Here is a 13,856-nt window from a genome sequence, read left to right on the forward strand (position 1 = left end):
TGTTCACTCTTTCCAATCAGCCAAAAGTTCCACAGCCCCCTCAAAATAAGATCCTTCACTGAAGGCCACGGACAGAGGTCTTAAACACCACGCACCACAGAGAATACATTCTTTAAAGGCTCCACAAGTGTAATTAAATAAATTACACCCAATCCACCACTCTGCAAATGCTCAATACGTATCAACCGCTGAAATAAATCTCCAATCTTCGGGTTCCTCCGGCTGGCAGGTCGACCTGGTTGTCTGGCAAACTAGATAGCTAGTACTTAATGAAAATCTCACGCTAGACTAAGGGTCAGAACCTAGTACCTTCTGCCATATGAAACATGATGACCAGTAAGAAAAAGACGACAAATGGGTTCACAACGATAATGTTCTTGAAAAGCGCTACTGACACAGACGTTGTTAGAGAGGATTTGGCAGCCTTTAAAGATAAATTCAATAATTCTGCATGTGAACAACGAGATCACTTCCGAGTACTTCAGTTTCCCGAACACAGTCAGTCAACTATTTCAAACATTAAAAAAATTTAGTGACGGATGAATGACCATGTTAAATTTACAGGTTAAAACACAAAGGATGAGATAATTACTTGTGATTCCCATTCAAATCAGGCATGTTAATCCATAACTGTTGGCCAGACATACTGTTTAAGTCTTCTCAAATCTAAGGAAGCGAGAACGTAGTTACAAACAGAAAAGCCCACGAAAGAATAATGGGACTGGTAGACTTCTTAGATTCTAATGCAGGTTGTTCTCTTCGGATCCAGAGAATACATCATAATGTCTTTTGTTTGCCTTCAAGCTCAAATCTATCAATGGCATTTCTTAACCAACTCTGTTATATCATTATATTGTACTCTCCCGAGCACTAAGTACAGTGCTCTGCACAAAATAAGTGCTCAATAAGTATGATTGATTGATTGACTGAGCTCTATTTGGAGAACATTGTACTAAGTGCTTGGGAGAGCATAACAACAGTTGTCAGACATGTTCCAAAGGACCAAAACAGCCAAATTAAAAAGCAGCCGATTCACACCCACTTTGAAGCTTTAAGGAATGGAGATTTGAACGGAAATGCTTACACATTGGAGCACCGGGATGTGAAAACTGCAGGTTAAATTCACACACGAAGTCCCATTTCAGGCTATATCGTGAAAAATGAATAATTCTCAACCCACAAAACCAGCACTGTGAGCAGTTACCCGGTCTCTTCGGGTGGGTACGAAAAACGGCCCATCGCGGTGTCTCGGATTTCCCGTCCGAGAGCTAGATGCTCCTTGGTGCAAGAGAGGCTTACCTGGGAGCGGGCTCTGGGCTTCCTCGATGGCTTCCTCTTGCCCATCAGCTTCCACCTCTCCTTTCTCTTGAGTTTCCTTTGTATCATCACTAAGGGAAGTTCTTACGCTCTCCTCTTCTTCGAAAACGTCCTGGACGGGAGAGGGAGCGTTAGGAGTGGGAGCTGTTGTGAGAGCAGCAGGAACAATGACAACAGCTGGAGCTGGAGGGGGGGAAGCCGGCGGAGACGGAGGCATCGGAGAGACGGAAGAGACGACGGGAAGACCGTCGGGAGCCGGGACGCTCTCCGCTTGCACTTCTTCTTCCGCATGGCTTTCCGGGATCTCCAATTCCACAGTCAATGGCAAGACCTCCGCTTTTACTCTTTCTACCACGTTTTCTGCAGCAGGTACTTTGTCACTAATGCCATTCATTTCATTAATTAGATTAGCGCTAACAGTCACGGAAATGTCACTAGATGCTACGCTACTGGGTTCCTTGCATATATCAACACCGGTGTCTTTTGGGGACGAAGGGTCGGATGGTTCTGTGCAGGGGGCGGGACTGCATATGGGAACGGTCTCCTCTTTTGTGGAAGGAAGCTCACGGGCGTCGTCTGCGTCCTCTGTGAATGCAGGTTGGCTGGAATCGAGGAGAGAAGTGCTGGCGGGAGGAGGGGGCGGAGGTGGAGGTGGAGGAGGAGGAGGAGGAGGGGAAGGAGAAGGAGGAGGAGAAGGAGGAGTAACAGGGATTGCGGTGACAGTGGTTGGTGCCCGAAGAGGAGGAAGGGCCGGCGGAGGATCAACTGATGTCGCCTCGCAGGTCTGACCGGGTTGATCCTTCTTCTCCCCACTGGGCTCTGGCCGCAGAGCCGGGGAAGGAGGCTTTAATACTGGATCGGGTTTTGGCTTCTCTTCTGGGGAGGAAATAAAACAGTTTTGAGCACAAGTCTCGGAGCGGAGATAAAGCACGTTATAGTATCAACTGGGCTCCCCCTTCAAATCACTTGTCGCTCCTATCCCAAAACTGGAGGCAGAACTCAATTCAATACAACGTACACCCCAAAACACCACCCTGCAAAAAAAGGAGCTGCCCCAAACCAAAACCTTTGGGTGTATCCTAAAATCCCAAGAAATCAATGATGCCTAAGTTACATTCTCCCCCGTTCTAGACCGTGAGCCCGTTGTTGGATAGGGATTGTCTCTATCTGTTCCCAAACTGTACTTTCCAAGCACTTAGAAGAGTGCTCTGCACACAGTAAGCGCTCAATAAATACAATTGAACGAATGAATGAATATTTCTTTTCCTTTCTCTACAGATCAAAGTCATTATTAATGATGTTTATTAGGAAAACTAGATAAATCTCCAGTCACCCTGACAACCTGCTACACAGAATATAACTGTTTTGCCCTCTTGAGGAAATGAACACAGCATTTCCAGGGACAGTCCAAGAACCATTTACTCACCAGGAAAGAGCCTCACATTACCGAGAATGGGATGCTTCTAAGAATTACAATTAGATTTCTTGTAAGCAGAGACTACAGAAAAGATGGGATGGAATTATTCTGTCAGTAGAAGATGGTCTGGCCACTCAATCTGAAAACTTAAGTGGGGATTACCATTCAAAAGAAGGTCTTGGAACAACAAAGATTTTTCAAAAGAATAATTCAAAGTCGACACTTAGATAACCCTGACCAGACAACAAGACGTTGTAGGGTAAAAATTTTGAATGCACCTCAGATATAACCCCCAAATTTTCTGAGGTTTGAAAAACTAGATAATTACTAAGAATGCATACTTTCAGTTAATTTGAAATTTTCATATCGGCAAACAAAATCCAGATCATTCCAAAGAAGTGGAAAATTATTTCCCAAAACACTGAAATTTGATTTTCTCTGGAACTGTGCCTGCCTTGGAAGGAGCAAAATAATTCGGAAAGCAGAGTATGTAGTGGTTGAGAAAAATGTAATGCACCACCGAAGGAATTCCTGTATTCAGAAAAAGTCCACTGATTTCTTCCCCAAATCCCTTAAAACCACTGTTTTCTGACCCCAATAAAAATCGTGCACTGATGAATCATGTAGACTGTAAATTGGTTATGGGCAGGGAACATGTCACTAATTCCTTTATACTATACTATCCCAGTGCTCAGTACAGTGCTCTGCACATAGTAGGCTATTGGAGAAGCAGCGTGGCTTAATGGCAAGCGCCTGGGCTTGGGAGTCAGAGCACGTGAGTTCTAATCCCAGCTCTGCCACTTGTCTGCTCTATGACCTTGGGTGAGCCGCTTAACTTCTCTGGGCCTCAGTGACCTCATCTGCAAAATGGGGATGAAGACTGTGACCCCCCCCGACACAAGAAACCTGATTACCTTGTATCTACCCCAGCACTTAGAACAGTGCTTTGGTACAAAGTAAGTGCTTAACAAACACCATTATTGTTATTTTTATTATTAATAAATACTATTGAGGTTTTTAAACTTAGATAAAGGAATCTGAACATCGCCATTAAACTCTTACAGCTTTGATGAATTGCCACTCCACTTGTTGGCTTTAAGCTACACATGAGTTTAGCACGTATGTTTCTAAAAATTGGCTGCCTCCTCTCATATAATTACAGTGGTAAAATAACAAGCTCACACCTCTCTGATATTTTATTAGAACTACCTGATTCATCTGCGGGGGAAAGAGACAAAATTCTTAAAAGTGATCTGGATGGAAAGGTCTAATTTCCAAATAACTCATATATGTCTGGTTACACATATCACTTTGGAATGTGCAATAAAATACCCTGAATCACCCAATATGAAACAGCTTTCTTCAGGATCAAAAGGTGGTTTTTTTTTTTGAATGCCATGAACAGGGTACAACACAGTGTATTTCTACTGAATGATAGGGGTGATTTTTTGTATAAATGCCTGGGAAAAATTAATTTAGCATATTAAATTTTATAGGCTTAAGTGAGGACAATAATAATTCAAATCTTGAAGTTTAAACCCTGAATAAGGGCAGATAAACTGTAACCAAATACAGGGAAAAAGAACAGTGAATACATAATATGGATGTAAGTCCTTTTTTTATAGTTGCTCTAGGAAAGTCTTCTTTTAAGAAAGAAGATTGCAGTTTTAAGGAGAAACCAGCAACTATTCTATCAATAGTCTGTTTTTGGATCACTCTTTTAGGTTTTAGATGTCCATGATGCTCCAAAGGATGTGTTGTTTATTGAGAAGCATTCTGGTTGTAATTTTCACTAAGTATTGTTTATTTTAAATGGGGGAGTGAGGAGATGGGAAAGAAGTGATTTCTAAGGGAGAATTAATCAACTTCCTACTATTCCCTGAAACATACAAACTTGGAGAAGAAAATAAATCATCCTTAAGACATTTTTTATGGTATTTAATCGCTCATTATACGCCAAGCACTGTACTAAGTGCTGGGTTAGAATCAAACTAATCAGGTTGGACAGAGTCCACATCCCACACAGGGTTTACCGTCCTAATCCCTCTTTTTAGATGAGGTAACCGAAGCAAAGAGAAGTTAAGTGACTTGCCCATGGTCACGCAGCACACAAGTGGCAATGCCAAGACTAGAACCGAGGTACTCTGCCCAGGAAGCCTGTGCCCTTTCCCTGCTACTTTATAAATGTCCACAAAGAAATGTAGAAATAACCCCAAAAATCCAACTTTCCTCTCCGAAAATGCATTCCGGCTTGAAAAAATTGTGGAATACATCAGTTTTATCTAACTCTTTACATTTCCTTTTTTTTTTAAAATGGTATTAAGCACTTACTATGTGTGAAGCACTGTTTAAAGCACTGGGGGTGAAAATAAGTTAATCAGGTCAGATACAGTCCTTATCCCACATGGGGATCACAGCCTATGAAGAAGCACTGCATTATGCCCTAGGAACCTAGGAGTGACAACTGAAAAGGCTGTTAGAGATCAGGGTTCGGTACCCTGGCACGGCTAACGAAGAAGCTCAGACATTCACTCATTCATTCGTATTTATTGAACACTTACTGTGTTCAGAGCACTGTACTAAGCATTCGGCAATTACAATTCGGCAACAAATAGACAGCCCCTGCCCATAACGGGATCACTAAACTGAGGCAGAGGCATAGATCTGCCGGGGGTATGTCGAAAGATGGTGCCTGACTCTACCTGAAAATAATGTTCAACTCTTGGAGCGGATAGATTTTGGAACTGTTGTACATGTGAGAAAAGTGATATTTTGAATTTTAGATCCCCTGAGGAAGTTCCTCATTTCACCACCAAAACCTAACCAAAATATTATACTGACAAGGCCCCCCAAAGGGCACAGCTTTACTGAATTTTTCAAGTAAGTTGAAAAAAACAAACCAACCCCAAACTCCTTTCCGTGTCAGTGTATCATTAGCTAGAGGACTGACTGCGGCTTTTCAGGCAAATTTCAGTGTCAGCCCCTTCTGCTCTCTCTGTGGTCTGCAACTGCAGTGTGCTGAACACAGAAAGTCCTCAGTATATAACATTAATGCTTTGAAGCTTATAGGACCTGGAGAAAGAAAACCCAGATGCTCCTCGCCCATCAAGTTTATTTAACATACAGTGATGTTTTTTCGGGGGGAAGTGAAAAAATCAACACTGTAGAGCAGTAACCACATATTATACTGCTTGATGCGTTCAATAAACCAGAAGCATTTCACACAGATTAAAATGTAGGCGCAGAGATCTGTTCTGATCAAAAAAGAAAGGGGAAAAAATAGAAATGTTTCCTCTTACTTTAAGATTCTTTTTTTGCCTAGGCAAATAATGTGGCCTCCCTCTCTAGAAGACATGGTTTTAATGCTGGGCATATACTGAGATCCAAAAGACATTATATTTTCCAAGACTTTTTCACATTGTGGGTTAAGGATACTGGAATGAAAATTCAAACTCAAAGGGCAATGGATGCCTACTCTTTAAAATAGCAAAGAATATAACTTAGCCAATAAGGTCTGTAGGCAGTTTAGTCTGAGGATTTGGAGAGTGGAGATAGTATGTGTGTGTTTGGGGTGTGGAGGTAGGCTGCTCTTTATGTCTGACAACAGGGAAGAGATGAATCTGTCTGTTATACTGTTCTATTGTATTCGCCCAAGTGCTTAGTACAGGTCTCTCTGCACACCGTAAGCGCTCAATAAATACGACTGACTGAATGTCAGTGGGCTTCACCGATGGAAGCAAGTTGTGGGCAGAGAATACGTCTGTTATACTGTAGTCTGCCAAGCGCTTCGTTCACAGTCAGAGCTTGGGAAATATGATGCATCAATTGTCAGCTATAGGCCCAGCAACTCAGTTCAATCCACCTTTTCATTCACCTCAAAGTAAACATCTAACACCTGAACTAACTACCGAGTCTTTTTAGCATCAAACACCTGAACTGACTATCAAGATCTTCTGGCTCCTAGTTCACAGTGGAACAGAGAGAAACAGGATGAACCAGGACTCCGATCAGGACCCAGTCTGCAGAAGAAAGATCCAAGACCAAGGGTACTGGGTTACGACAACAGGACGCTGAATTCTAGGTTGACTGACTGGAGAGTTGGGTTCCCCTGTTGTTCAGAGGCCTCCCAGCCAACAACATCCCAAAATGCAGCTGGCCTGAGTGGGTAAGAGAAATCCACCATCAGGGATTGCTTAAGTTTCTGGGAAAAATGCCATTTGATGAACCATTTCTTTTTAGCCTTTTTACTGCAGGTGTTCAAACTACCTTAGCGAAGCCCCAGAGATTATTAACAACAATAAAAAGAGACGTGTGTGTAAGGCAGATGTCTTTTTGTAAAGGATTTTCTTATCCCGAATTCTAGTTTGGCCCGAATCCCCTCGGGGCAAGGTCAGGGGCCAACTATCCACTACTGGAGACCCAGCCACAGACAGAGCCAACATTTTGGGAGTCCCACACAACGAAGCCCTCCTTTGGCTCTGCCCCAGGAACCCTCACTCGCACCCCTCCGCCTGAAGGACTGGCTGTATTTTGGGGCTTTTCTTCCCCGATTCCAAGGGCCTCAGAGCAGTCTCCAAAAGGGGGCTGGTGGTGTGCACTTTGCGGGACCCTACGGGAGCAGCTAACGTCCAGGCAGCACACAAACCACAGCGTGAGGATGTGATTTCACAGGAAAAGTCCTCTTCGGCACCAGTAGGGGTCTTGGTTTTGTTTTTATAATTATGGTATTTGCTAAGTGCCTTTTGTTCTAAATGCTGGGGCAGATACAGGTTAATCAGGTTGGTCACGTTCCCTGTACCACACCCATCTGGCCCAAACTGGGACCCATAGTACTTATACAACCCTCCCTCTTCACATCCGACAATCACTCCCCTCCTGCAAACTCTTACTGGAGACACATCTCCTCCGAGAGGCCTTCCCTGACTAAGCCTCCGCTTCTGTTTTTCCCACTCCCTTCCGCATCATCCTTGCACTTGGATTTGTACCCTTATCCACTCCTCCCGCAGCCCCACTGTACTTATGTACACATCCCTGATTTATTTATTTCTATTAATGCCTTTCTTCCCTTCTAAGCTGTAAGCTCACTGTGGGCAGGGAATGTGTCTTCCAACTCTGCTATATTATAATCTCCCAAGCACTTACTACGGAGTTCTGCACACAGAAAGCACTCAATAAATACCACTGATTGACTGAAAGTACCAGATCCTCCTAACATTAGCTAACGAGTGAGACATCTTTTTTCTTAATATAGAACTTAAGTGTTTACTACATGCCAGGCACTCAATTAAGTGCTGCGATCGATATAAGCTAATCAGGTCGGATACAGTTCATGTCCCACACGGGGCTCTTAGCTTTAATCCCCATTTTGCAGATGAGGTACCCGAAGCACAGAGAAATGAATAATAATGATGTCAATAACGGTATTTATCAAGTGTTTACTATGTGTCTGGGAGAGAAACAAGCCAATTGGGTTGGACACAGTCTCTGTCCCACATGGGGCTCACACTTGCCCAACGTCACACAGAAGACAAGTGGAGGAGCCGGATTAGAACACAGGTCCCCTGACTCCCAGGCCCAAGTTGTTTCCACTAGGCCGTGCTGCTTCTCTAAGGCCGATGAGATCATAACAATAATAATAATAAAATGATTATGGTATTTGTTAAGTGCTTAATAGGTGCCAGGCACTGTACTAAGCGCTGGGGTAGATACAAGCAAATCGGGTTGGACACAGTCACTGTCCCCTGTGGGGCTCACAGTCTTAATCCCATTTTCCAGATGAGGTAACCGAGGCCCGGAGGAGGAGAAGTGACTTGACCAAGGTCACACAGCAGACAAGTGGAGGAGCCGGGATAAGAACCCATGACCTTCTGGCTCCCAGGCCCGTGCTCCATCCGGGAGAGGGTTTCAGACGGTCATTTGGTGTGCCTCGGGTGGACACGGTCAGAGAGCCAAAGCTAAAAATACCAGGGAGAAAACAGCGATTAACAAACCTGGCTTCGGGTCGCTAGCCGCAGTTGCGGGGGTGCCGGCAGCAAGATGAGCGTTCTCCACAGTCCCGTAAACCACAGGGCTGTGCTCTGGGACCTGGCTGGACAGCTGCTGCGATTTGAAGTACAAAAAAGGGTGATAATGAGCGTGCGAACATAAAAACTAGCAACATGGAACATAAGCAAGCAAGCGGGGGAGGCAAAGCGGGACAAGGGGTTACAAAGAAAAAGAAATTAAGGCAAGGAAGAAAAAAAACCAACCAAAAACGTACAGACCAATTGAATAAATTCAAAAAAGTACATGGGAAGAGGACGAAGGAAAGAGGCAGCGGGAAAGGGGAGGAAAAAAGACGATTACTATTAACCACGGCAAGAGAAGACAGCACAACAGTTATTAATACAGTTCATCCCCCCTGTGTTCCTTCCAAGGGCAGGCAGATTCCTCAACCTGATGGTTTTCAAAATATGGGAAAGAGGAAAAGCGGCAGCGGATTTTCAATTCGCTGAATTGGTCAACTTCAATTTGAGATAGAGCCAATGCAAATTTCTTTTATGCCACTGGCGACATCAGAAAATCAGCCAACAGCAGGTCTGGATCGAGCAGATGCAGAACAGAAATTTGGTGGGTTTGCAACTCAATGAAACCCAATTTGTTTTATCTCCATGGAATTTGATTAAAAATGTAGATCATAGAAAGAAGTGAGGGGACAATATTTAGGTTTATGTTTCAAAAGAATTGATTTTTAGACATTTTTGTCCACTGGAATTATTTTCAACAGAGGATAAAAGTCAGGGAACAAAAAATTAGCTTCTCTACTCAGCACTGTGAGGAATAACGCTTTTCCACTCAGTTTGCATAGCAGATCTAGCAAAGCTCTTCTAAATCCAAAACGGAATAGCCAGTTGGAGAAACTTTTAAATACTGCACATCTTAGAGGGAACAAATACCACCAACACCCTCTGGGACAGGACAAACACTCACTTTGCATAACATTCCAAGCAGATATTCTCCCTCCAGAGGAAAGCTACAGCAAAGCCACAGAACTAAACCATGTCTTTCCTTTGCAATCTACGGTCAATTCTTTACTACATGATAATGCCCTCTATGCGGAGGTCCTTGCACATGATATGAAGGATGGGTGGAAAAAGGGTTCTAAAAAGTTTACATCAGTGAATCCGTCTTAAAAGCTAGAAGGTGCCAATTTTGCCATTTTTATTTAAAATGTTAAAAAAAAAAACCCAACGCAACATGGGTCACAAATTTGGCCTTTTGACATGCACGATCTGTAAGTTTTGTTCGGCTGGGGGGGTTAGGTGACTGACGGAATTAGGTACTTAGATCTATTACATCTCCAAAGTTCGACCCTAGAAGCCAGGCACTGAAATCCATGATCCTGTTACCGAAGTCGCTCTTTTACAGATAAAAAAATAGGATGAATTTGATTTCTCTTTTTAATTAGCCCAGGGACATATGTCACTGACCACAGCTGGAAATACCATTCAATTTTAACTCGCTTAGACCCTTGGAAAATCACCACGCTCTCTTCTGCTCGCATACCACTGACTAGTAGAAACTTGGGAAGGGCTCACAGCTACAAATGCTCAAATGGCATGGTGACAAGGAGAAAGAGACATTACTTATCCTAGCCTCTGTTACAGTGAAAATGGTAGCTATATCCCTTAGGAGGAACCATGATGTGATGATTGATTTGATTTACCCGGAGGGCAGGGGGAAGCAAAGTATAAGTATATTCCAATTGTGTAAGGACTCAAATATGAGAACTTAAGTCAAAACAACTTTAACCCTCATGAATAAAAAGGAAGATATTTTAAGTACCGTCCCTGTTCCGCATACTTAAACTGTGAGCCCCGCGTAGGACAGAGACTATGTCCAACCTAATTATCTTGTACCTATGCTTGCACTTAGAACAATGTTTAACACATAATAAGTGCTTAACAAATGTCATAAAAAAGTACATCATTAAAATCAGCCCATTACCACTGGCATACAGAGCAGGAATACTTAGAGACTGAAGTTTCTCCAGTTGTGTTCTACAAGAATATTTTTTAATGACCATATTAAAGTCCAGGGCACTGCTAGGGAAACCTGAATGATGCAGAGTATATGTATGGTTCTAGGGTGGATACGGAGGGAAATGAAATAATGGGTAAGAACAAATCACTTCAAATAATCAAAAAAATAACAAAACCACAGATAAAATCCTACCTCTCTGTATGCCAATGGTTCAACATAAATTCACGTTGGAAAAATTAAGTGCTAGAGATAGCTTTTTCTAAATGTCAAATCTTAATCTAATAAGAGAAGCAACGTGGTGTAACGGAAAAGAGCACGGGCCTGGTAATCAGAGGTCCTGGGGTTCTAATCCCGGCTCTGCCACTTGTCTGCTGTGTGACCTTGCACAAGTCACTTCACTTCTCTGTGCTTCAGTTCCCTCATCTGCCTAATAAGGATTAAAACTAAGAGCCACAAGTGGGATATGGACCGTATCCAACCTGATTAGCCTGTACCTTCCCCAGCGCTTAGTACAGTGCCTGGCAAAGAGTAAGCACTTAACAAATACCATAACTCCCCCCAAAATCAATCGATCAATCAATCGTATCTATTAAGCGCTTACTATGAGCAGAGCACTGTCTAAATGCTTGGGAGAGTACAATATAAGCAGACATATTCCCTGCCCATAATGAGTTTAAACAACTAAATTATTTTTCTAATCTCAGAAATGGTTTAACTCCAACTGGCCCCCTCCTGACTAGCTTAATGCTCCAATGAAGGAAGAAAAAAAAGGCATCAAGAACCAGCTTCCACAAGCCACCTTTGAATTGGACTGTCCAGCCTCACCTAGTGCTTTGACATCAACTTGTCCCTCGACCAGTGAATCTGCAATAAATTGACGCCAGGCTCTCTGAGGGAAGACTTGGGTAGAGGGAGTAGGACACTTGGAGATATTGAAAGCCCGGGGGGAGAAAGGGAAAAGCCCTCACCTTGTTCTCTCCCAGCAAGAAATAATAACGTTGGTACTTGTTAAGCGCTTACTATGTGCACAGCACTGTTCTAAGCGCTGGGGTAGACACGGGGGAATCAGGTTGTCCCACGTGGGGCTCACAGTCTTAATCCCCATTTTATAGATGAGGTCACTGGGGAACTGAGAAGTGAAGTGACTTGCCCACAGTCACACAGCTGACAAGTGGCAGGGCCGGGATTCGAACCCATAACCTCCGACTCCAAAGCCCGTGCTCTTTCCACTGAGCCATGCTGCTTCTCTACGAAAGCCAGGAACAGGGCCACCATGAATCCCCGGGAGCCCCTTTTTTTGGGTGGTGTCGGGGAGAGGCATAAAAAAGAAAAACAGCTCACTACCTTCCTCTTGCCTGAGTCCGGTCTGTACAATAGTGTCCCCTCCAGTGTATAAAATATTGACAATTGAAAGGGGTTCTCTACCAGAGGGGAGAGTAGCAGATACTGAAAGAATAGGAAAGAAGGGAAAAAAAAGGAATTTAAAACATGTGGAAGGAGTCCCACTCTATGATAGCCAGGAAACTAGAAACCACATTTTCCAGAATGCCTCTCTTTCCTGGGCTAAGCCAGTGAAGGGACCAAGAGGGCTGAGGCAGTGGAACCGGACTTCCCCAAAATCTCCATCTTTCCTGGGCTAAGCAAGAGAATGGACATTACGGTCCAAAGACATAGAAACAAAGAGAGAGGGGGCTTACCTGTTTGCTGCCCTCGTGCTGCCTAATCCTGGGTCTCAGGATTCCCCTAAAAGGAGTCCATAGGCCATCAAAGGGAAAAGCGAATCACAGTATTCTAACTGCATCGAAATTCTCATTAAGAGAGATATTTTCATGGAGAATCAGCTTATTTTCTCAGAGTTCATGGAATACCTAGCACTGTAAGAATAATGATAATGACGGTGTTTGTTAAACGCTTACTATGTGCCAAGCACTGTTCTAAATGCTTTATCCCCATTTTACAGGTGGGGGAACGGAGGCCCAGAGAAGTTACGTGACTTGCCCAGCTGACAAGTGGCGGAGCCGGGATTAGAACCCACGACCCCTGACTCCCAAGCGCGAGCTTTTCCCACTAAGCCACGCTGCTTCTTACTGTTCTACTTGGGGGTACAAAAAAAAGGCTAGTTAACATTCCCCAGCTTAAAAGAATTTACACATAATAGGGGAGATGAGGCACATACAGTAAATGTAAATACATTCATTCTGAATACATGTGTGGACATGTACGAACAGAGTAACTGGATGAAAGAAAAGGGTTGGGGGATTATGCTGGTGGACTGGGAAACGTCTAGGTTGAATGGAGAACGCGTCTCAGAAAGAGCTCTGCCTTGAGATGTGATTCAGATGAGCTCTGCCTTGAGATGTGATTCAGTGGAATGAGCCCGGGCTTGGGAGTCAGAGGTCGTGGGTTCGAATCTCAGCTCTGCCACTTGGCAGCTGTGTGACTGTGGGCTAGTCATTTAACTTCTCTGGGCCTCAGTTACCTCATCTGGAAAATGGGGATTAAGACTGTGAGCCTCATGTGGGATAACCTGATTACCCTGTACCTACCCCAGCGATTAGAACAGTGCTCTGCACATAGTAAGCGCTTAACAAATACCAACATTATTATTATTATGGCAAAAGAAGCAAGGCATTATTCTTTGGATCATGGGATTGCAAGGGTAAAGGTTTAGGGGCAGGAGTGGGTGGCAATGCTTATGAGCTTTCATGCCTGTCTCCCCCTCTAGACTGTAAGCTTGTTGTGGTCAGGGAACCTGTCTACCAACCCTGCGGTACTCTCCCAAGCGCTTAGTACAGTGCCTGTATTCTCTAATAATTATGGTATTTGTTAAACGCTTACTCTTTGCCAAGCACTGTTCTAAGGGCTGGAGTAGACACAAGGTAATTAGGTTGTCCCACGTGAGGCTCACAGTCTTCACCCCCATTTTACACATGAGGTAACTGAGGCACAGAGAAGTCACACAGCGGACAAGTGGTGGAGCTAGAATTAGAACCCATGACCTATGACTCCCAAGCCCGTGCTCTTTCCACTAAGCTACGCTGCTTCTCATGAAGCAGCGTGGCTCAGTGGAAAGAGCACGGGCTTTGGAGTCAGGGCTCAT

The 13,856-nt window shown here is 43.8% G+C and overlaps 1 protein-coding gene across 12 annotated transcripts in view; it reads right to left on the minus strand.

Annotated features, from left to right (window-relative positions):
- EIF4G3 (eukaryotic translation initiation factor 4 gamma 3) overlaps positions 1 to 13,856 on the minus strand; it is a 254,350-nt gene that overhangs the window by 100,429 nt on the left and 140,065 nt on the right. For 5 of the 12 annotated variants that reach the window (XM_029066446.2, XM_039912107.1, XM_029066448.2 and 2 more), the window contains 2 exons: positions 8,725 to 8,884; positions 1,300 to 2,193 (listed from right to left, as the gene is read on the minus strand). In XM_029066446.2, the coding sequence (XP_028922279.1) occupies positions 1,300 to 2,193; positions 8,725 to 8,884 (1,054 nt within the window). The remainder of the gene's footprint in view (positions 1 to 1,299; positions 2,194 to 8,724; positions 8,885 to 13,856) is intronic. The other 7 variants (XM_039912110.1, XM_039912109.1, XM_039912112.1 and 4 more) reach the window with 2 other exon arrangements.

The sequence above is a fragment of the Ornithorhynchus anatinus genome, chromosome 5, assembly GCF_004115215.2.
Source record: "Ornithorhynchus anatinus isolate Pmale09 chromosome 5, mOrnAna1.pri.v4, whole genome shotgun sequence".
NCBI lineage: Eukaryota > Metazoa > Chordata > Mammalia > Monotremata > Ornithorhynchidae > Ornithorhynchus > Ornithorhynchus anatinus.